General features: G+C 34.8%; 1 protein-coding gene across 1 annotated transcript in view; it reads right to left on the reverse strand.

Annotated features, from left to right (window-relative positions):
• LOC129245772 (protein sax-3) overlaps window positions 1–22,255 on the reverse strand; it is a 223,264-nt gene that overhangs the window by 78,115 nt on the left and 122,894 nt on the right. The window contains exons 6-9 of the mRNA XM_054884152.1: window positions 14,193–14,462; window positions 11,500–11,777; window positions 8,867–9,068; window positions 8,600–8,682 (exon numbers count right to left, since the gene is read on the reverse strand). Coding sequence (XP_054740127.1) covers window positions 8,600–8,682; window positions 8,867–9,068; window positions 11,500–11,777; window positions 14,193–14,462 — 833 coding nt within the window. The remainder of the gene's footprint in view (window positions 1–8,599; window positions 8,683–8,866; window positions 9,069–11,499; window positions 11,778–14,192; window positions 14,463–22,255) is intronic.

Below are 22,255 nucleotides of genomic sequence, written 5' to 3' on the forward strand. Positions count from 1 at the left end.
TGCTAAGTTCTGGTGAAACAACAAAAGCTGGGCACTTTTTTTCTAATGCCAGCAATAATAATATTGTTGTTTGGCAGCGGCAGCTCCGCTAGAGTTTCCATGAATTTGCACGAACTTTTGCTAAGAGCGAACATCAAAGTGCAAGCAATAAAATTTTTAAAGAAGCCATAACTTGCTTGGATAAATTTGTAATTGTTTTTATGATGCATTGCATTTGAGTAGTTTGTGGCTGCTGCGCTGGATACAAGGGTTGAGGAGAGGCGGAGAGCGTTTCACACAGTTTACGGTAGGTGTGTATGTACTATATATTCACTTCTGATTCATAGGCTTTGTCATTAAACAAAAATGTGGCATTTGCAGCAACAATAATTCACAACGCAAAAAATTCGCTCTTTGGTGTGGTTTACTTGCCAGAATCATTTTCTACGTTGCGGGGCACGTACTGCTGAACCTAAAAACCTATTGATTTTCGATACAGCAGATGATTTTATGTAGTTGTACTGATTTCGTGCCGATATTTGCTTCTTTTTAATTATATTTTTTATTAGTAAATATTTCTTTGTGTACCTATATAATCTAACGAGAATATTCATTTTTCTAACTTCTATCCTAAACTGCTACGCCCATAGCAAACATTTTCTCAACCAAACCTTTTTACTTTACGAAAAAATTTCTTTAGTTTATTAACAAATTTTCAAACTTTGAGCAAAAACATATTCGTTCAGCTAATTAAGTTCGGGTTATATTGTATAGGGGATATAGTATATAGGATAAATAATAATAATATTAATCGTACAATTCCTTTGAATGAGTCTTATACTCATTGATTGCACAAAATTAATGATTCAATTCGGTTTTTGAATAACTTTTTTATCAAATAATTTGAAAAATCCTTATTTTACTTTTAAGCGGTCTAGTGCTTGTCTGTTCGTTTATTGTAGTAGTTACTGCCTTACGACGCCATTTGCAAAAACTACAAATCTTCCGATGGGGTGAACCCCGTTAGAACCCGTTAAATTTAGCTATTGACATTTTTTTTATTTTTATTATTTCATTTATTTATTGCAATCTGTGTTTTAACAGTCAGCAATACTTTTCAGAAAAACTAAGACTACTAGACATGCACACACAAACAGTGGTGCAACCATTTCTAGATTTTTGCTTATTAGCATAATATATTCCCTGTTCACTTCCTCTTCAGTCTGTTAAAAGAGATGGGATTCAGAATTATTTCTACAATTAAAGGGTTTGGTTGCAATTGGAGTCTTATATTGTGTGATGTGGCAAGCTCTTTTATTTCTTCAGCTATTGTCATGAAGTATTTGGGCACCATGTAATATGGTGCGTTTGTAATCATTCTTAGAGCTGTTGACGGGAATCTTTGGAGTATTTTGATATTAGAGTTAGCTGCAGTGCCCCAGAGTTATACGCCATAGGTCCATATTGGTTTTAAGTCGGCTTAGTACAGTAAAACCTTGTTTTTGAGAGAAACATGAGAATTACCATTAATTAACCAGAATAGATTTCGGAGTTTGCGTTTCTGAGAGTTTTTCACGTTTAGTGAAAATATGTTTTTTCCATGTAAGCTTGCTGTCGAGGTGCATGCAAAGATATTTGGTAACATTATTTTGGGGTATGATTACATTATTAAGTTTCACGGGACGGCAAATACTTCCATTAAGTGTAAAAGTTACTTGATCTAAACTGGATAAAGAGGCAAAGCGAATGGGTTTGGTGGTGAACGAGGACAAAACGAAGTACCTCCTGTCTTCAAACAAACAGTCGGCGCACTCGCGTATCGGCACCCACGTCACTGTTGACAGTTATAATTTTGAGGTTGTAAAAGACTTCGTGTATTTAGGAACCAGCATTAACACCGATAACAATGTCAGCCTTGAAATCCAACAGAAGCTTGGACGATGACAACATCCGATGAAGCGACGCTTGGAGTGTTCGAGAGAAAGATTCTGCGTAAGATTTTTGGACCTTTGCACGTTGGCAACGGCGAATATCGTAGACGATGGAACGATGAGCTGTATGAGCTTTACGACGACATAGACATAGCGCAGCGAATAAAGATCCAGCGGCTTAGTTGGCTGGGTCATGTCGTCCGAATGGATACAAACGCTCCGGCTTTGAAAGTATTCGATGCCGTACCAGCTGGTGGTAGCAGAGGAAGAGGAAGGCCTCCTCTGCGTTGGAAAGATCAGGTGGAGAAGGACTTGGCTTCACTTGGTGTGTCCAATTGGCGCCGGTTAGCACGAGAAAGAAACGACTGGCGCGCTTTGTTAATCTCGGCCAAAATCGCGTAAGCGGTTATCGCGCCAATTAAGAAGAAGAAGAATTTGGTCACATTGAATTTTACTTTCCAATCTTTAAACTATTGAGTTCAAATATCAAATCCTTTTTGGATCTAAAGTGAAGTCTACCGATGGTTGGAGTCAATTGCGAGAACAGCGGTGTCGTCTGCAAAAGCTCCACAAATAGTTTCCTCAGTGGCTGGTAAATCGTGGGTGCAGAGCAAGTATAGTATTATGCCCATTATATTGCCCTGGGGTACACCAGCTAAACTTTCATAGAGTTGAGATAAAAACTGTAATAATTTATGGATAGGTAGAGTGCCTTTCATTTTACATAGCAATCCATCCAGCCAAACGCGAACGAATGCTAGAGGTATGTCGAAAAATGCGGCCGTGCAATACTTCTTCTGCTCAAAAGCTTTGTAAATACTAAAGGGTTTTCCAATAACAGGTCCTATTTTGGAATGGATTGCGCTATTGAGAGATGATTCACGATTTTTATGGCCGAAATTGAATGGTTTTGATCCGGACAACGTTTATTTTCAACAAGATGGTGCTACGTGCCACACAAGCAACGAAACCATTGATCTTTTACGGGAAAAGTTTCCGGACCGTGTTATCTGTCGAAGAGGTGATCACAATTGGCCACCGAGATCTTGTGATTTAGCACCTTGTGACTTTTTTCTTTGATGCCACGTGAAAGAGAAGGTCTACGCCAACAGCCCAAGGTCGATTCAAGACCTCACAGATGGAATTCGTGAGGCTGTCGAGGACATAGGACAGCCACTTTGCAATTCGGTTATGGAAAATTTCATGAAAATGATATTGTCCTGTAAGCGTGAAATAAACATCCGATAATTTATATTAAAGAATAGCATTTTTCTTTGAATATCAAAATAACACCTCTTATTGAAAAACCCTTTATTAACGAGTCTGTATACCTGTTCGAGGTACCGTGTGTTTCTCTGAAGCCCCGAATTGATAATTTGGGATTAATTTTCGGTCTTCAATTATTAGCATCATTCTTTAATTATGCAATTGTAATCACATTTTTGAGTTATCTTACCGAATTCTAAATAGAAACAAAAAATGAGATATGCATATGCTCAAATTTTGTTTTTTTTTAATTTTGAGAGTTTTTTCAATTTTGCTTTAGAGATTTATTTTCAAAAATTTATTCGGTTCTGTTGAGGTAACGTCTTTTTTTATTTAACATTTACACTAAAATAAATAATTTTTAAGACAATAATAATTTGAATAAAAGTGTCATATTTTCAAAACGTTTATCTTTTTTCTATATGGAACTCTTAAAAAAATTTCCGAATAATCAAACATCAAAAGGTCCTGTACATATTGGGTATAGAATTATGAATATTATATGGACATGGAAACCGCACAAAGAAAGGAATACAATTTTAAAATTTAATTTACATGTGCATACAATTAAAATCAGTTGTATATGTCTTGAATAATCAAAGGGGATCTACCGTCCGAAAAATTCGATTTTCATTAACTAGTCGAATCGCGTATGTAGATCATCTGGGTGTCGCTACTGGACTAGAAATAACTTTTTCACGTAGAATTTTTACTTGAATTTTAATCTGTCATATTTCATCATCTTCTATTCTGCTTCAGAACGATTGCTAGTCAAGTGATCCTAATATTTTAGAAACTATAGTAGACTTTTCTAGAAATTGCCTCATTTGTAGGTTTAAGTGTAATAGGAAATAAATGAACAAATTTTTACAAATTTTCGCATTTATTCAATTATGAAAATTTTGATATATAATTTTTTAAAGTGAAATATTTTCGTTTCTACTTAACAATTACATAATTTTTGGATAAAATATACTTAAAAAATTTTTTTTTTATTGTTCAAAGAGCCTGCTCCCTCCATCCCTCTTGAGATTTGTTAGTCATATACGAGTATTTTTTATAAGAAGCTCGGCTATGCTCAGTAATCCCTGCAAGTTTCATAATGCGATTCCCAGAACATTTTGAGTTATACTCAAATACGTACAGCGAACCGGTGAATCAGTGCGAAATGCTGCTTTAACTGTAAATTATGTCCATTTGCAAATCGATCGAAGTGTCGGAACTTACTTTAGTAAGCAGGTACACTTTTCACAAAAACATCCTTTTCAAAAAGTAAAAAAAAAAAAAAAACAAATATGAAACGAAGATATTTCACTTTAAACAACTACATACTAAAATTTTCAGCATTGAATAAATCTCAAATTATTAAAGTTTTTTTTCAAAAATATTTCAATTTACTTCTTATTAAAACCTTGTAGGCTTGGTACCAATAAACCAATTATTGGAAGAATTGCCGATATCTCCAACATTTCTATCACTTGGCATGGAATCACTCTTCAGACTATCTTTCCTCTACCGTTCATGATTTTAATTTTTGAATACAAAAACATAAAACATAAATAACATAATAAACATAATTAATAAAAAATACTAATTAATAAAAATAATAATTAATACAAAAAAAATTTACATGAAATATGCACCAGTTTTTCCTCACCATCCATTTAAAAATGCTCACGTAAATAAAAAAAAAAAAATTCACGTGGTTAATTGGCAATGTTTCTTCGCCACAACTAAATAATAACATCATTTTGCTAACTTCACTACGCCATTATCAATTGATTATATTTTCATAAATAATCTTCTACGCGTACATTTAAATTTATATGGGCGAACTTAATAGCCTATAAATAACAGACTGGTAATTAATGTACGAGTAGTGGTACATAATCCAGGCGCTCCAACTCACTGCGTCTCACACTCGCGCCACAATTTTTAAATTTAAGTGCGTAATTCAAAGTTTACATAAAATTTACAGCAGATTAATTTTAAACATTTATTGCTTATAACTGGCCGTCTATAGCAGTTGGTCCGTCGCAAAATAAGGCTTTAAATATTCATACGAGTGGCTGACTGCATAAAAATCTGCTCAAACCACAGACAAGGAAAGAGCACAGAGAGAGAGAAGGAGCGCGCAACCTATGAGCGGCAGATCAGCTGAAATGGACACAGCTGTGCCTTGGTGGGGTCAGTGATTGGGCACAGGACGTGCTTTGGCTGAATTTGCAACAAAGTTTCGGTCATAGGCAGAAAGGCAAACTGAAATGGACACATAAGCAGCATCGCAGGCGAGTGTGTGGCTGTGTGTGTAAGAGTTTGTATGCGTGAGCATGTGCATATTTACAGTTATTGCCATTTTGTGGTATGACGCGACAATTATGCCATAAAATAGAATTTATGAGAGACAGCAAGGCTGCTAGGCAACAACTGAACCCAATTGGGCGTAGAAATAAAGGAATGAGGCTTTAAAGTGTGGTGACATGCACGGCACATTTAAATAAATAATATTTTAAAAATTACCTTTTTGGAAAGTGTAGGAATCATTACAGGGCTTATTTTCTATGCTGATGCAAAAAACAAAATATTTGTTAAATTTTGCGTTACTTAATTAGTAAATTTTGACCATTTCGTGGTCTTGTACATATTTTTTTATTATTATTATTATTATTGGGCCTTAATACAGATGAATTTGAGTACGTCCTCAAGGGCTGCACATACGCAGAGAATATAGTCGGGACTTTCACCATTCAGTTCGCCAAAACTGCAGACGCTTTTTCCCTTAATTCTAGCTTCCTGAAATTATACCAAGAACTACAATGTTCCGTATAATATCCACTGAGATTTAATAAACCCTCTCTATACAAGTTAAGGAGCCTATTTGATGGCCTTTTGGCGCTGAACGCTTTGGTGTATTTATCTTCCCCAACGGTCCGTAATGCACTTCTGTGTAGGAGCGTCAATCTCTTCGGTGCAGCTTCATATTGAAAATATCAGACTGAGCGAGTGCCTTTCAGCCCGTAGTTGTTGCCATCTGGATGACTTGCAAATATTCCGTACGTCTGCAGATCCGAAACTAGTACGCTTTCTTATCTTTTCGCCCAGCAAGCGGCAATAGAGTCCACTGATGCTTTAATAATCACGTGCAAAGTGTCCATCACGGACTTAATATTTTATTGATATAATTGATATAGAAGTACTCTAATTTGGGAAGCGAAATAGTTAATGAGCAACTGAACACCATATATTATATTATATCTTCAAGGCAGAGGCGGCTTTGGTGAATACGAGTTTCAATAAGTGTCGTATCTGTCAACATTGGTTAAGTTCGACAAATTGCACATAAAAGAATCTACAATCCGGCAGATGCCTTCATACTCCCTTAAATGACACTCAATACCACAATACGATTGGCAGCGATAATATACCTCAGCTTAATGCGATTTTCATAGAGTGCTGAGCACACGGTATTTTCACAGCTAATCGGCGCTGGAGCATATTAGCCGCGATCAACTCTTACAAGATTTAATCTACGATTAATATTTAATTGCGGTTGTTACTCTTCTCTTCTAGCTATTTATTAATAATCTACCTCCACGTTTCATTTGATCAAAGTGCCTAGTCTTCGCTGATCACGTTAAACTATTTTGTCCATGATCAAACAAAATCTATCTACAAAGTGATCTGGGTGCATTAAAAAGTTGTGTGACACAAATTCTCTGACTTTTAGGGCAGAAACAGCTGATAATTCTGAAACTTTACACGGTCTTAACTGTAGTTACATAAATTCTTGGTTGAAATAAGATATTATTTATATAATTTAACCGAACTGAGCAAGGTAAATGCACTTTGCAGAGGTGAATTCAGTTATTAGTGAAAATTTGGTATTACGGCGGCCACCGTAGCCGAATGTGTTGGTGAGTGATTACCATTCGGAATTCGCAGAGAGAACGTGGGTTCGAATCTCGGTGAAACACCAAAATTAAGAAAAACATTTTTCTAATAGCGGTCGCCCCTCAGCAGGCAATGGAAAACCTCCGTTTAGAGTGCTCCAATCGAGTCCAAATGTATGACCGACCTCCACTAACTTTGGACGGCTGATCCACCCATACCAGTGGCACACTCCCTGGAACTCCCCTGGGGGGTTCCCCATACAATCATTTCAAAATATCACCATTTTTGGCCTTTATATGAGAAAAGAAACTAAAAAGTTCTACCCAAATTGGGGGACATCAGAATTCGTTTTAGAGGTATGGTTCCTTAGGCAAAGTTTCTTATTTTGATCCCTAAAATATGATTTTCACAGAGCAATGGGCGATTTTTTTGCCTCCCCACAAATCGATCCGGCCTAATATATATATTATATATATAAAATTTGGCATTATTTTTCTAGGTTAGCAAAGGTTTTAACTCCAGTTAAATTCTTGATAGCAATTTGTTACTATTTTTCCAATTTAACAGAATCGAGTAAGGTTAGTGCACTTAACGGAGGTCATACCTGTAATTATTAATTTCAGTAGAACTGGGAGCGCTTAATATGTTTCTGAGGCCCTAACTCGAAAGAGTAAAGCCGACAACTGAAGCGAAAGCTGCAGAACGTCTGCGTTCGTTAGAAAAATGGCAAAGCAGATGGGGCTCGTCTATTAACGGACGTTGGACCGATAGACTTATCCCCAAAATTAGCCAATGGGTGATCAGAAGGCACGGTGACGTACACCACTATTTACACCAAATATTGAGCGGTCACGGATGTTTCTTGGAGTACCTCCATCGTTTTCACATGGAGGACAATTCGTTCTGTCCAAGCTGCAACATTGCAATACAAAGCGCGGAGCACGTGTTCTTCTACTGTGATCGTTTCAACGAATAACGCCGAACGCTTGAGTTAGTCTTGGGTGAACATCTGAGCCCAGACAGGTTAATCAATAACATGTGTGCATCACATGACTGTTGGAACTCAGTTAAAAGTTTTACAAAGAGGATAATGCTGCACCTGCAACGCGCGGAGTGTCAGCGCAAAACGCAGCGTATAACATCCATACGCCCATGTGAGAGGAACCTGAGAGCATGCCATACATTCCACTGGTATGACGGTACTAAGACATTAGAAGACGAGCCTTTAGCATGAAGCTGACTACAAATGTTGTGGACCCAGACGTAGGGTGAATAGTATTTGTCCATTTGATGGACACCGTTCTGGGCCTTCCCGAAGTAATGCAAGGTAGTTCAGGGAAGGGAGTCTCCCCAGAAGAGGAGGAGGGATTGTTTTAGTGGCTACACCATTCGACGCAGTTGACGACGGTCGCTGTAAGTACGAAGTTGTGTTATCTAATGTCTAATCATATCAAAAAAGGAATCAGTATGGTTAAATACATTCGTCGTTTCTCTCGAAAGTTGTTAAATAAATAAAGACAATTCATGCTTACCATCAATGTAGCTGACCAAGATGTTTCCCCGCTCTCAGATGACGCTGTGCAAGTAAAAAGTCCCGAGTCACTTTGTTGTAAATCTGAGCAGAAATGAAGGAGAGAATATTGGAATTAAGAGTTGTTTTTTTTTTTGCTTTACAGCACTTAGATATATTTTTTTGCTGAAGTTTGTGGTTTATGATTTAGTATAGAGGTGGTGCTAAAATATCTAAAATTTCAATTTAAATTACCCTCTCAAACACTTCTAGTATTTCTTTTACTCACCATCTATACGCAACGAACCACCCTGTGCTATGGTATAGCGGTTGCCACTCTGCAGCATTGTACCATCCTTATACCATTTGACACGTGGTGTTGGATTGCCTGATGCGCGACATGGTAACATGGCAACACTGCCTTTGGGTAACGTTTGATTTGAGGGCCCAATTTGTATGATCGGTGGTGGAGTATCATCAACAGAGGTAACCTATAGCAACAATTAAAATAAAAAATGTACGTTGTTAAAACACAAATGGCGCACTTGTGTGACGTAAGCACAAATTACATTTTATACAAATATACAATCACATACACACGCAAATAAACCACTTTAAAATGCAAAGCAGGACATCAAGCATTGCCACTGCTATTTTTATACCATTTCAGAGCAATTAAGAGAACAATTTAAGCCCAATAGAGAAAATTTGGGACGAGCACTTGAAGCTCGAAATTTACCTATAACGTTTTTGATTTCGAATTTTATATATTATGGCAAACTTTATAACCAACAAAAAAATGTTGTAGACCTTCGGTATAACTCCGTGCGATATTAAAAATTATCTAAGAATAATTTGAACCTTTAGTGATACTATAGATTACAGACATAGTACTCATCTTTGCAATAGCAGTAAAAATGCAGTAAATGTAATTTTTACTGATATTGCAACTTAGTTTTCATTGCCAGTAAACTTTTACTGATTACTGGAAAAAATTGCGGTAAAAATATGTTTACTGATTAGATCGATTAAATTGAGAAGTAGATCTCTCTCACGGAGGAGCAAACTGACACTTTACAAAACGCTTATCATTCCCGTCCTGCTGTATGGCGTAGAAGCATTGACGATGTCAACAGCAGATAAGAAAGTTATGGGAGCCTTAGAGAGAAAACTTCTCTGTAAGATCTTTGATCCCTCCACATTGGTGAGACCTATCATGTACGGAGAAACAGCGAGCTGTATGAGCTATATAGGACATGGACATTGTTAAGCGTGTAAAAATACAGCGGCTACGCTGGCTCAGCCATGTTACCCGTATGAATGAAGACGCTCTAGCAAACGAACCTATGAAACGGTACCCAAAAAAGAAAAAGGCGAGAAGCGGGAAGACCACTAATAACGAGTAACAAGAATAAAATAATTGTTTCAAAGAAAAAAAGTTTCACGTGCGTCTACAATTTTTCCTAGACAACTTTTGCTATCGCACGGCGTGATGCATCGAACAGTTGCTCAGTATCTCCAATGCTAATTCAAGTATTTAAAATATCTGGATTTGTCTATGGCTTTATTTTAGAGCGACCGACAGCGTATTGTCCTTCGCAAAGCAATCTTGATGTCAGTTTGACTAATTCCTATTTTTTTGAGTCAGAAAAGAAAGAGTTACATATTTGAATAAACTTTGCAAAAATTACACCATAAAGCAACTTATTGGAGTGGAAACTATGCTAAACATATACCAGATGGCGTCTTGTTTGGTGTTTTCATACAGGTCTTACGCAAATTTTGTAAAGCAACTAAAATTTTAGTGCTTTTTTCCATTTATTGTAACCAGCTATTCTATTAACAAGAATGAACGAAAGTTCTCCGGTACGGCAGTTCTCCAGAGGGAACCCACTAGTGGACGACAAGGAATAGGAAGACCCAATCTCCGTTGGGGAGATCAAGTGAGGCGTAACCTGGCAGCACTGGGTGTCATCAACTGGAGCTAGCAAGTAGCGAACCGAGCTGTAATGCGCAATGTATTAAATTAGCTAAAATCGACATACGGTTGCAGTGCATCTAAGTAAGTAAGTACGGAAGCTATTCCATTAAGCTGACTCTCCATGAATTTAGCTGAACTTATTTATTATTTTTACTATACCTATTTCCTAAAGGGTTGCTAATGCTGCGTATGAGATTTGAATTGCCGCTTCTTTGTGCACTTCGTTCATACCTTTTAGCTATTTAAAAGATGGTTTTAAAAATATTTTTCATAAATTTGATTCTCATTTGAAGCTATAGATAACTGCTATTGGCTACGCACTAAAAAACAATACCCAAAAAAATGTATTTAATTACATTCCTTTGTGCCTTTTGCGTCTACAAAGGCAACCATGGCAACGTTTTCGCTTAAATTGTCTCATACCATAGTGACCTGTAACTCGAAGCCAAATGGGCAACGGAAAGGCTACAAATTGAGGCAAACGTACTGACATACCAATTATGAAAGAATGAATGTATTCAAAAATTTATGTAAACATGTACGTATGCAAAATGAAAATTCTGATTGCGAAGATATGTGGGCACTCGGGTTATAAGGCAAACTCTTACATAGTCAACAAGGGCGGTTTGGTCAAATTAAATAGTCCAAAATAATAAATTCACTTGTTTGCTACCGAATTTCGGTTTATCGGTAGAAGAGACCAATTAAAATTTATTTAGCAAAATATCAATTCAAGTCCATGCATACATACATACATACATACAAACATAATTGTGAAATTTTTTCTAGCCGCACAGTAGCCTGAATTTCAAACAAAAAAATCCTTCGTTCGTGTCAATTCAAGTGTTGCCATGAGCACTGCGCACCACACTCTTCATCTCACCCCCTCAGTACTGTACCATCATCATTTCGTTAGTTAGTTACGCCTTTACATCACTCACCTGCAAGAATGCCCGTATCGTTGTCGAGTCCACCACGCTGAAGGCAGAGCATACATAGTAGCCAGCATCGTCCTTTTGTGCGCCACTCAACTGCAGTGTCCCTTCGACGGAGACATGCATGTGACCGTAAGAATTGTTGGGGAACATCAACGTGGATGAGCCCTCTTTTGTCCAGAATACCGAAGGCGGTGGATTGCCATCGGCAACGCAAGGAAACTGAGCAACGCCATTAAGTCCAACCTTTTTGTCCTGTGGCTTCACCACAAAAGTGGGTGGTGCTGAAACGGAACAGAGAAAGGGAGGCTGTCGTTAAAAAATTCGAATTGTAAATAAAATGAATCGTTGGAAGACAAGCAATAAAGACTTTTTAAATTTTTAAAGGAAATAAAAATTCTTATTTGAAGAAATGCTGATTTCGTTTCTTTTCTGCACAAATACACAAATGTGTATGCATAGATGAGTAACGCGATTACTGGTGTTGCGAAATAAGGCACTTTTTATATAATTATTTTGTAATAAATAAAATTAATTTACTAATGTTTCTTAAATTAAAATATCTTTTTAATTTAATTTTAACTTATTATGTCGTTCGTAGGTCACAAAATTCAAAATAATAATTAGAAAAAATTGATAAACATTTAGAAAAGCTACAAAAATTATACAAAAAATTCTTTTGAGGCCTTAACATATTCATCTTAAAATAAAAACGGTACATTTTTATACCCAAATATATTGGCATTACTGATGTTTAGAAATAACGCAGTTTTAATAAGACAATTAAATTAAATTATATTAGTATTTGTAGATTTACATTTTTTTTAATTTTAATTTAATCATACGTTTATGCAATATAAATTAACAAAAAAAAAAAAAGAAAAAAAATAATAATTTCAAAAACGTTCAAATATTAAAACCCTTAAAAAGATTTAAAAATATATTAATAAATTAAACATTTCTTACAATTGTTTAAATACATAAAGTTCTATTTTTTGAGAATGTGGTTATTTCGCTTCTTGCCATTTCGGCTGAATTGATGCTGAAAAACAATTGATTTTTAATAAAACAGGAAAACATTATTATTTTCTAACTTTTCTAGACTTTTGTACTATTAATAAATCAATCAGTAATGCTTTTTACCTTTAAATATGCTTTCAAATTCCATTTTAACAACTTCATTCCCAACATAGAAATTCAAAAAATAAAAGCAATTAAAAAAAATTTTAAATTAATTTAAAAACCTTTAAATTAAATTTACTTCAAAACCTTTTTTTTTTTGTTTTGAATAAATAAATAATATTTTAACACTTAAATTTTTTTTTGTTAATTTTAATTAAGACATTTTTGGTGAAAGCTTTTAAAGTATTTTATTTTTAACTTTCTTATGTCTGAAATTCTCAAACAAAAAAATTTTAAATTAAATTTAACACTTGAACAAAAATTTTAAAATAAAAAAATTTTTGTTTTTAGTATTACATTTCTTCAGGAAAAAATTATTAAAAACAACTACAATATAGAAATTTGCTTCATTTACTTATTTAATAATATATTTTTATTTTATTTCCCTTTTGATCGGAAATTTTTAAATTCGTTTATCCGCTATTTTTTTTATCCGGTACTAAATTTTGCATTCTAAACATTTATTTAAAATTTTATGCTTTCTAAAGTTCAACTTCCGCTATTTTTCTTCAAAACTTAAAGCTTTATTTAAAAAAAAGTCATATTTGTTCACATTTCATATTACTTTTTCCCATCTTTCGGGTAGCGCACGAATTTCGAGCCGGAAGAATTCCTTAGCTTTCGAAGAATGAAAACACTTCAAAAGTTTTTGATGGATCGAGGCAAGTGATTGAAAGAAGCATCACCTGGAGAAGACGATAGTTGAGGTCTTGCATTTTATTGTTTCCTTTTTCGATATAAAACCGATTTTTATTCAAAATACGGCTCTTAACAATTAAATGTAAACGTCTACAGATCTACATGTAAAATCAGCCAAACAGCCGATTTATGAATGTTTAATTATTGAGAACGTCGAGATATCGATGTGAAAGTGTGATCAGCAACACTTTACGCTACAGTAGTAATATTCTCCACAGAAGGTCTAGTTTTTGATATTAAGATCGGCCATTTCCATAATAAATATCAATAATTTTAATGCATCGTGTAAATTTGTGCATCTTTCTGCTTGAAAAATATCAAAGATGACATAAAAAAGAGGTACCATCTAGGAATTATACACTGCAGACATCTACGCGTCATTTATCGAAAAAACGGCGGAAGAAAAGTTTTACATTTTATAGTTTTAGTTATGAACTTCAGTGTTGCATGCTTTTGTTAGAACATAATTTAAAAAATTTTAGGTTTAGAAAGGAAAAAAAGTCGAGTATTGAAATTTCCAGTTTTCTCTTTCAAATAAATTATTTAATTTTACATCTTTTTACAGTCTGATTTTTTATGTATGCTACATATTTTTTATACATTTATATATTTATGTTACAATTATTATCTGAATTTCAAAGCAATTTCCATTATGAATCAAATAATGTCAACTGTTCCCAAAAAATCGTTAATTACAAAAGTTTCTCTCACTTTTGCTACTCATCATTTACTACCTCTACAACGGCGCTATTCGGGTTTCCCCGCCACACATCCCCTCTAATGCACTCAATGTATGAGCACCGAACTTCTTCACTTACCATGAACTGTCAGCGAGGCGCGTGCACTTATCTGTCCAACACTATTGTGAGCCTCACACACATAGGTGCCCTCATCGGCGGGAGAGATGTTGGTGATTTCTAAACTTTTGTCATCGTGTTGTATACGCGCACGAGCTACGGGGATATTGCCTTCCTCCTTCTTCCAGAGTATTTTTGGTGGTGGATCGCCGCCCACAAGGCAATGAAATTGCACCGTTTGACCGGAGAGTGCGGTGAGATCCTGCGGCTCCTTCATAAAGTATGGCTTGACTGTAGACGAGAAAGGCAGAGGCGAAAAGAGGAGAGTAAGAAAAGGAAATTACATTAAAAATTGTGAAGTGCGTGCAATTGAAAAATTATGAGCTCGAAAGCGTTAGATAAAAAGCATTTACAAAGTTCGTATTCAAAAGGGTTGGATATGAAGTTATGTATGTACGAAAGTGTGTGTGTTTGTAGTTGTAGTTGTTGTTGCTGTGGTTATGCTGGTTCCGGCGGTTCCTAGTACGAGTACACTCACGCGAAATTAATAAAGTTTTGAATTAAAGCGACTAGTAACCATCGGCTGAACTGCTGTTGGGCCATTCTACTCATAAACAGTTATTGCAGCATACAGCTTCCGAGCTAGGCAAAGTGGCGTGGTAAAAGTTAATGAAGATTTCTTAAAAAGGATAAGAGCATCCTGAAGCCGTTGCTTTTGTCACTTGTACTCCATGCTCATCCCAGACACCGGGAACGCTCATTTTGACTACAACTTGCAAAACTTTTCCAATAATAGTTTTAAGTTTCTTCACAGCACAACACATACATACATATATTTACACATACAAAGGAGTAGTAGTGGAGTAGCCGTTACCATATTACATTACGGCAAATAAAAAACTATAAAAATGTCTCATGAGACACAGCAGTCAAATACTTGCCAGGCGGCCAGTAGTTAGCAATTCGGTGTGTCCTGCTAAGTATCGGTACTTAAGTTCATAAAAGAGTGGTCTGCCTGTAGGTTAATGAGTAAAAATCTTAACTATTTTTCACAAAGCACCACTTGCGTCGTTGCAGTTTTTCACAGATTTTTTTCCGAGACTATCATTGGTCACTTACATTTTTTTGTTTTTTGTTGCATGCTATGAAAAGTTTCTTGCACAAAAAGCTTGACGAGGTAAAAAGAAGAAGACAAATGATAGCAAGCGAATAGCTATAACAAAAATAAAAAATACAAAATTGAGCAAAACTAACAGGTCAACTATTTTAAAGGGCTTTTAATGCTCTCTTATGTGAGATTGTGAGATAGTGAATGGGATAAAGTTTACAGCAGCGGTTTTTGTGCACTCGTTAAACTTTATACATACGACGTTTTTATTTCAGTTGTTCGAGTTACTTTTAGTGGCGGTAAAAGTAATTAATTACTACCGTTATACAGGGGCATTATAGTTTTTACTGCTACGCGCACATAGTGATAAGTTTCGGTTTTTGCGTTTTAGAGCAAAAAAGGAGAAACATATGGATGTTTTTATACAAAAAAGTCTGCATAGGTGAAAACGTTTCGAAAAAGGAAGAGTTTGAACAAAGTTGATGAAAAACAGGTGAGAATAGAAATACTGTTAAAAAGTAATAATACACCGTGCGGCAAAGATCAACTTTTTTTGCTATCCAACGCAAATTATATGTATATGCAGGAAAAACTATAGATTTTACGTAGTAATGGTACACACTCAGTTTCTACTTTTCTTATCAATTAAATTTCTTAAGAGGCTTTGAAGTTACAAAGGATTAAATTATTGAAAACTGGTTTTAAATACTTATGTTCTCTCAATAGTATTATTATGGATCGCAAATGAAAGATATTGGGCTTCCTACTATTTTTGGTGATTTATTTTATTTTCGCCAAGACAAATATATGGATATGTTTTGTAGCATTCATTGCGTGTACTTTATTTCATAGGAATAAAGTTCAATTATTTTATCTATTTTTTTTATAAAACAGCAAGAAGAACAAAGTTGAAGAATGCGTTACTACAAATGCTCACTCCTTCTTTTTCAAAATAATTCATTACAAAGTTTGAAGGGTATTTAAATATTTGATAAATTTTTGGTCCTTTGAAACGTTTAATCCTTAAAAATTAAATTTATCTGGCTGTGCCTTAGAGTATCCGGCAAAATATTTTTACTTTTCTAAGGCTGCTCTAACTACAAACAAAAAATTGTCTGTAAGGCCAGCAAAGACGGATTAGGTCCACTATAAAAGTTAGCGTCAAACCATAAACGATTTACCGACAGTTCTTTTTCTAGTTTTTTTAGCATAAAAGGGCCATTCGTAATTCGATAATATGTTGTTCGCTGGCAGTCTAATATTTGTGAATTGATAAGGAGCTCAAATTGCGTTAATTGGAACTCTTAGATCTTTAAAACAAGCAGTTACAGCACTTTAAGCAACAGCATCTTCTTAATAAAATTAAACTATAACTCATCTCGGAAAAATTAAAATGAAAATATGAGTTTTTGAAAATAATATCTACTTGCAAATATTTTAATGCAAGTGCTTATACATTTTTTTGGAACACTCTCAATTATATTAAGATGCACCTTGCCGGCAGATGGCTGCGTAGTTCTTCAAAAATAAATTTCAGATGAAAAATTTGTATTTTCACGCTTTTTTGCAGACTTTAGTCAAACTTTGATTTATTTTGCGAACATACGGTTTTTCTCACCACTTTCTACCATTGATATCAGTCTTTTAAAGCAGATGTCTTATGACTAGGACATTAAACCCCATTTTCTAACTTATTTTCACTGTAAAAACTTTGACTTTACTTTGATAAAAATCGTGTTTGAGAAAATTTTAGGCTTTTCTCCCATCTGCTTTTTGAAGCGCTCAATAATATCGTCAACATTAGTTATTGTAAATTTCCTAGGAAGTATTCAATAAATAAATTAAAAAAAAGGAAAAACAATATATGACTTTTGCTCAAAAATTTTCGTCATCTCGTGAACAGATTTTCAACCACAGGAAGTCTTTATCGATCATTCAATATTCCAAGCTCAACAATTTTTTAATTTTTTTTTCTGTCCGAACTCCCCTTGGCACCAATATAAATACGATCAAAAAAGATGTACTAAAACACTTTCAAATTCGGTAGCAAACCCCTTCCGGATAACTAACTACTTCTATACTTATAAATAACAAAAAAACTTTATTACAAAAATGATAAGCCAATCGAGTTCATTAACACTTTGCGAGCTTCTAATAATATCACCATAAAAATAGAGTCCACAAGCAGCACAACGCAATAATGTCATTTATTCGTCTCACAAGGCACTAAATTAGCCTTTTTACTACACACACACACACTTGCATATGTATGCATAGGTATAAATGCACGCGTATGTAAATAATTTGTGCCCCCCTACTGGCGTTAACGATACGATTACACCCACACCCCTTCAGGTGCTACTGAACAATTGGACTTACATGAAATTCCCTTGTAGGCGCCATGCAAGCAGCGTAACCAACCGATCGCTGCTACTAACAACAACAACAACAAGCAAATAATCAAAAGCGTTAGCAACGGAAGTGAGTTGGTGTACGCATATACAGGGTGCGCCAAGACATCTCTATATAGTCAATGGAATTATTTAAATATATTCCGCTGATACAGCCAAAATAAAGGATACGCGTCATATTGACCAGTTTTGATAAATTTCTGCTATTTTTTTAATTTCAATAATTTTCTGTGAATATATAATTCATTCTACAACAAATATGAACTACATCAAAATCTCAAACTGTGTACAAGATTTATGAAAATTCTAAAGAATAAAGAAAACAAAAATTGGATATGCAGTTTTATAGCCCACTAAGTTTTAATATGACAAAGTGCACGGTGTTGCACAATTTTTCCGATGCACGACTTTTTTGTGTGTGAAGAAAATGCACAACAAAGTCGGGGAAAAATGATCAAAAATTAAAAATTAAGAAGAGCAAAAAATTTGTCACAACTGGTCAGAATATCGCATTTCTACTATTTTGATCATAGGCGTATATTGGATTGCATCACTGTTATTAAAAAAATAAATATCCACGGAGTTGTGAAATTTTTAATATTTTAAGGCCTTCCCGAAAGTGTTTCGGAAATATATAAGGATTTACAAGAGGTGGACTATTTCGAAAAATCGAGTTTTTTATTAAAAAAATATTTTTTTCAAAAAGGTACCTCTGTTGATAGAAGAATTCAAGCTAAAAGGCCTGCATAAAAGTGTTCAAAAATACAGCATATTGAAAATAACGGAATGTTTGGAGGTATTTTGAAATAGACTCAGCACGCGTAAATCTTTATATTTTTCAGAAATTTTGGCTGAGGTCTTAAAATATAATTATGGGAAACTGCAATTTTTTTTAATGAGGGACCCTAATTTGGAATACCTTAGCTTACAAAATTAAACATATAAAGGAAAGCTCGTGTTTCAAAAATAAATTGCGTCGCTACCTTCCCGAAAATTGCTAAATGTGCTCAAATGGGTCCACATTATTTAAATCTCTTTCAAGTAATCCCTACATGTACTACTACTATTTTTACCATACTTTCCTTTTTTAATACTTTCTCCAACTTTTACTTCTTTACAACTAGCTGTAACTTTAATTCTAATTTTGATTTTACTGTTAATCCTTTTACCTAAACTATTCTTAAGGTCAATCACTGTAAAAATAACCAATGGTTGTATGTTTGACTTTAATAATAATAAATAAATAATGTACATGTATGTATATATTTAGTACGCTGACAAGACGAAAATCATAAAAGAGCTCACCTTAGGAGAAATACTCGCCTTTATTTTACCAAGAACGGCAAAACTCGTTGAAATTAATTGTAAAATTGTGTGGCAAATTAAAAAAGACCAACATTTCTAAATTTATTGCCCACTGTGAAATGTATGCAATAACTTCAGTAACTAGTTTAAGGTAGTGCACCCTGTATGTATAAGTGCACAGATATGCAGGTTCACATCACTATTGCTTGCAATTGATGACGCCACAAATACTACCCACGCTGCCGGTTGAGCCACTTAACTTTGTGCTTATGAATATTTGGAAGCTCTCCAAAGCACCATTGAATGAAGCACTCAAATCTGTGAACGGAAGCATCTAAATATATATGTAGGTATGAATATTATGTAGTATATATGCATGTATGGGTGTGTGTGAAACTACTATCAGCGCACATCAAATTATAAACAAAATGATATGAATATTTGTGTTTATAAGGAAAATCGATTAGGTAAACAAAAGTTGTATCACAGCAGCGGTTGGTTGGTTGATTGGTTGGCAGGCGGTGGCGTGTATATGGATGAGCAGAGGTGTTTGGGGGTTGGTGCACGTGAACTTGTACACATGTGAATTTACTTATACGGGTAAATTTTAATGTTTACAAGGAGGTGTTTATTTGGTTATGATTACGCTGGAATCGATGAGCTTTTAAAATGAAAATAAAAGCGTTTTCACACGGAAAGTAATAAAAAAAAAATAAACAGGAAGAGGAGTGCATTTGCTTCGATGAATATTTTTATATCAATTTTTAATAAAAGCTATGCTTTGATGCATTTTTTAGGACCCTATTAAAAATGTGTAATGAAAACTTTAAACGAATTTTTTATAATTCACGAACATTTCCAACACACGTAGCAAAGGTATTTGTTGATACATACAAATAGCCCTTAAAGTATGCGTTCATCTTACAAATATTTTTAAGTTGTTTAAAAATACAAGGAAATTAATTTCTAAGACATATTTTATGCATTTATTTCTTCATTACCTTCTTGAGTTGCAAAAGCAAAAGAAAATAGCAAGATTCCTCACTTCATTTTTTACATAAATGTAAGTAATTGCAACACCCTGTAAATATAGCGAGCAGAAAGTGTGTATTAACTTTGTTGCTTTTAATTATACCGTTATTTTATTAGATTTTTTCTCGTTTTTGCGCACTTTTCATTTTTTGTTATAATTCATCGGTGAGCGAACTCAGTTGCAAATTTTATTTAAAATAGGTAATAATTTGAAAATATGGAAACCGAAAACAAACAGAAAAAATACAAAAAATTGTTGAAAAATGGAAATATTTTCGAAAATATTGGCAAAGCGTTTACCTCTGTATAATGCGTAGTAAAAAATTACAAGAAAACTGGGGTTTTAACATCTAAGCTCAGATCTGGACGCCTAAGAACACTATTGGTCAGAGAAGAGCGCAGCATAATCAATATGGCAAAGGTTAACCGTCGAATTACATTATCAAAAATTGTTGAAAACGTACACTAAACATTCAAAAAAAGGATTTGTGCAGAAAATGCAGGAAAAGTTTTACATAAAGCAAGACAGCAGAGTCGCTAGAAGAAAGCCGCTTATATCACTTGTGAACAGAAGAAAACGCATTGAATTTGCTGATATTTATATTATATAAAGAAACCTCCAGAGTTTTGAAAAAATCATTTTTGCCGACGAAAGAAAATTTTGTATTTTTGGTGTAAGAGATCGTCAAATTGTGTGGGACAAATCAGAAATTCCGCTTGAGAAACAAAATCTTGTTGGCACAGTCAAGCACGGCGATGGCGAAATAATGGGGTGGAGAGAATTTATTGAATCGACAAAGGATAATCTGTTACAATGGAAGGTAGTGCGCTAAGAATAGCAGAGACTCTGTGGATTTTACATTGAGAGTCGGCCACAATTGCCGGCAATTCTGCAGGTGAGTTTTTAGAAATGTTTAAAAAATAAGTAGTTTACATGTCCGTATTCACAACACAGTTTGATGCCGAGTCTCGCTAGTTCATCGGCCCTATAATTCCTCTCGATGTCACAATACCCAAGAAGATCAAGTCGAAATAACTCTGCCATCTCCTTAAGAGAGATATTATGGGGATTTTAGCGCCACTTGGCTCTCAGAGAAAATGTAGATATGATTGCCGGGTACCGCATCAGACTTTACCAGTGTCACATCCTTAACCGGTTAACCGGGGAATTAGCTATTGCTCAACTCGTTTCAGAATGGAGACTTTTTCTTCACAGCGATAAGTAATACCACACCTCAAATTATAAAGGAATATCGTTTTTAACTTATGGTTTTTATTTATTTTGATAAAATATTTTTTAATTCAAATGTATTAAATATATTTAACCACTTTAAGATTTAATATATAAGAACAACGTAGAACGTAATGCGTTCAATATATTACGATTAATTTCCATGACGAAAAATTTCGTCATGCCCATTGCAGAAGGCTTTCATGTATGATTAAATATTTCGTCATACCCAGTCAACAAGTTAATGATTGCCATCAGTTCAGCCTGAAAAAACCTTACAATAATCGAGGAGACGAAACCTGAAAGAGATCCCCTGATGTTCTGTCCTCCTTACCTTCAAGCTTTGAAGCCCCTGCGGATCTTACATCTCGTTCCCACTTTTCCCTTTCTGATGGAAGCCTGAGCGCCATAACATTTCAATCCCATTTCGCTGTTTCCACTCTACACACCTTCGACTTTGGAGAATCAGCTCAAACCAGAACCTTAACTGAATGTTTCACAGTTCATTGAAGTTTTCGATTATCAGCAGAACGCCAACACTGACGTATGCAACTATTCACCCGAAAAGAAGATTCATCCGTGAATATTACGTTTGCCGAATTCCGTTCTGAATTTGCCTTTGCCCATAGAATCGTTTTCTCAATGTTTGATTTTTCAGTGTGCTCCGAAATTTGAGTTCTTTTACACGTGAACGTCCTAAAATCATATCTTTGGACACATTAAACCACTTTACCTTAAACTACTTCAGCTTGACGCAACTATAAATTCGGCTTTGTTTCAAACAAATCAATGATCTTCTGATCTTACTTTGGAGAGGTATTTTTTTTACCTCGTCCGGGTAAGTCGTCAACGTTTTTAACTTCGGTATACAGTTGCATCCATTTAATTTATGAACGTCCTCGGTTTCTTTAAATATTTTTCTGCACAAGCACGAGAGATTTTTGGACCTTTAAGATGTGTACATAGCAACACGGTTTTCATATGCGCTTTGTATTTC

This window comes from Anastrepha obliqua, chromosome 4 (assembly GCF_027943255.1).
Source record: "Anastrepha obliqua isolate idAnaObli1 chromosome 4, idAnaObli1_1.0, whole genome shotgun sequence".
NCBI classification, from domain to species: Eukaryota; Metazoa; Arthropoda; class Insecta; order Diptera; family Tephritidae; genus Anastrepha; species Anastrepha obliqua.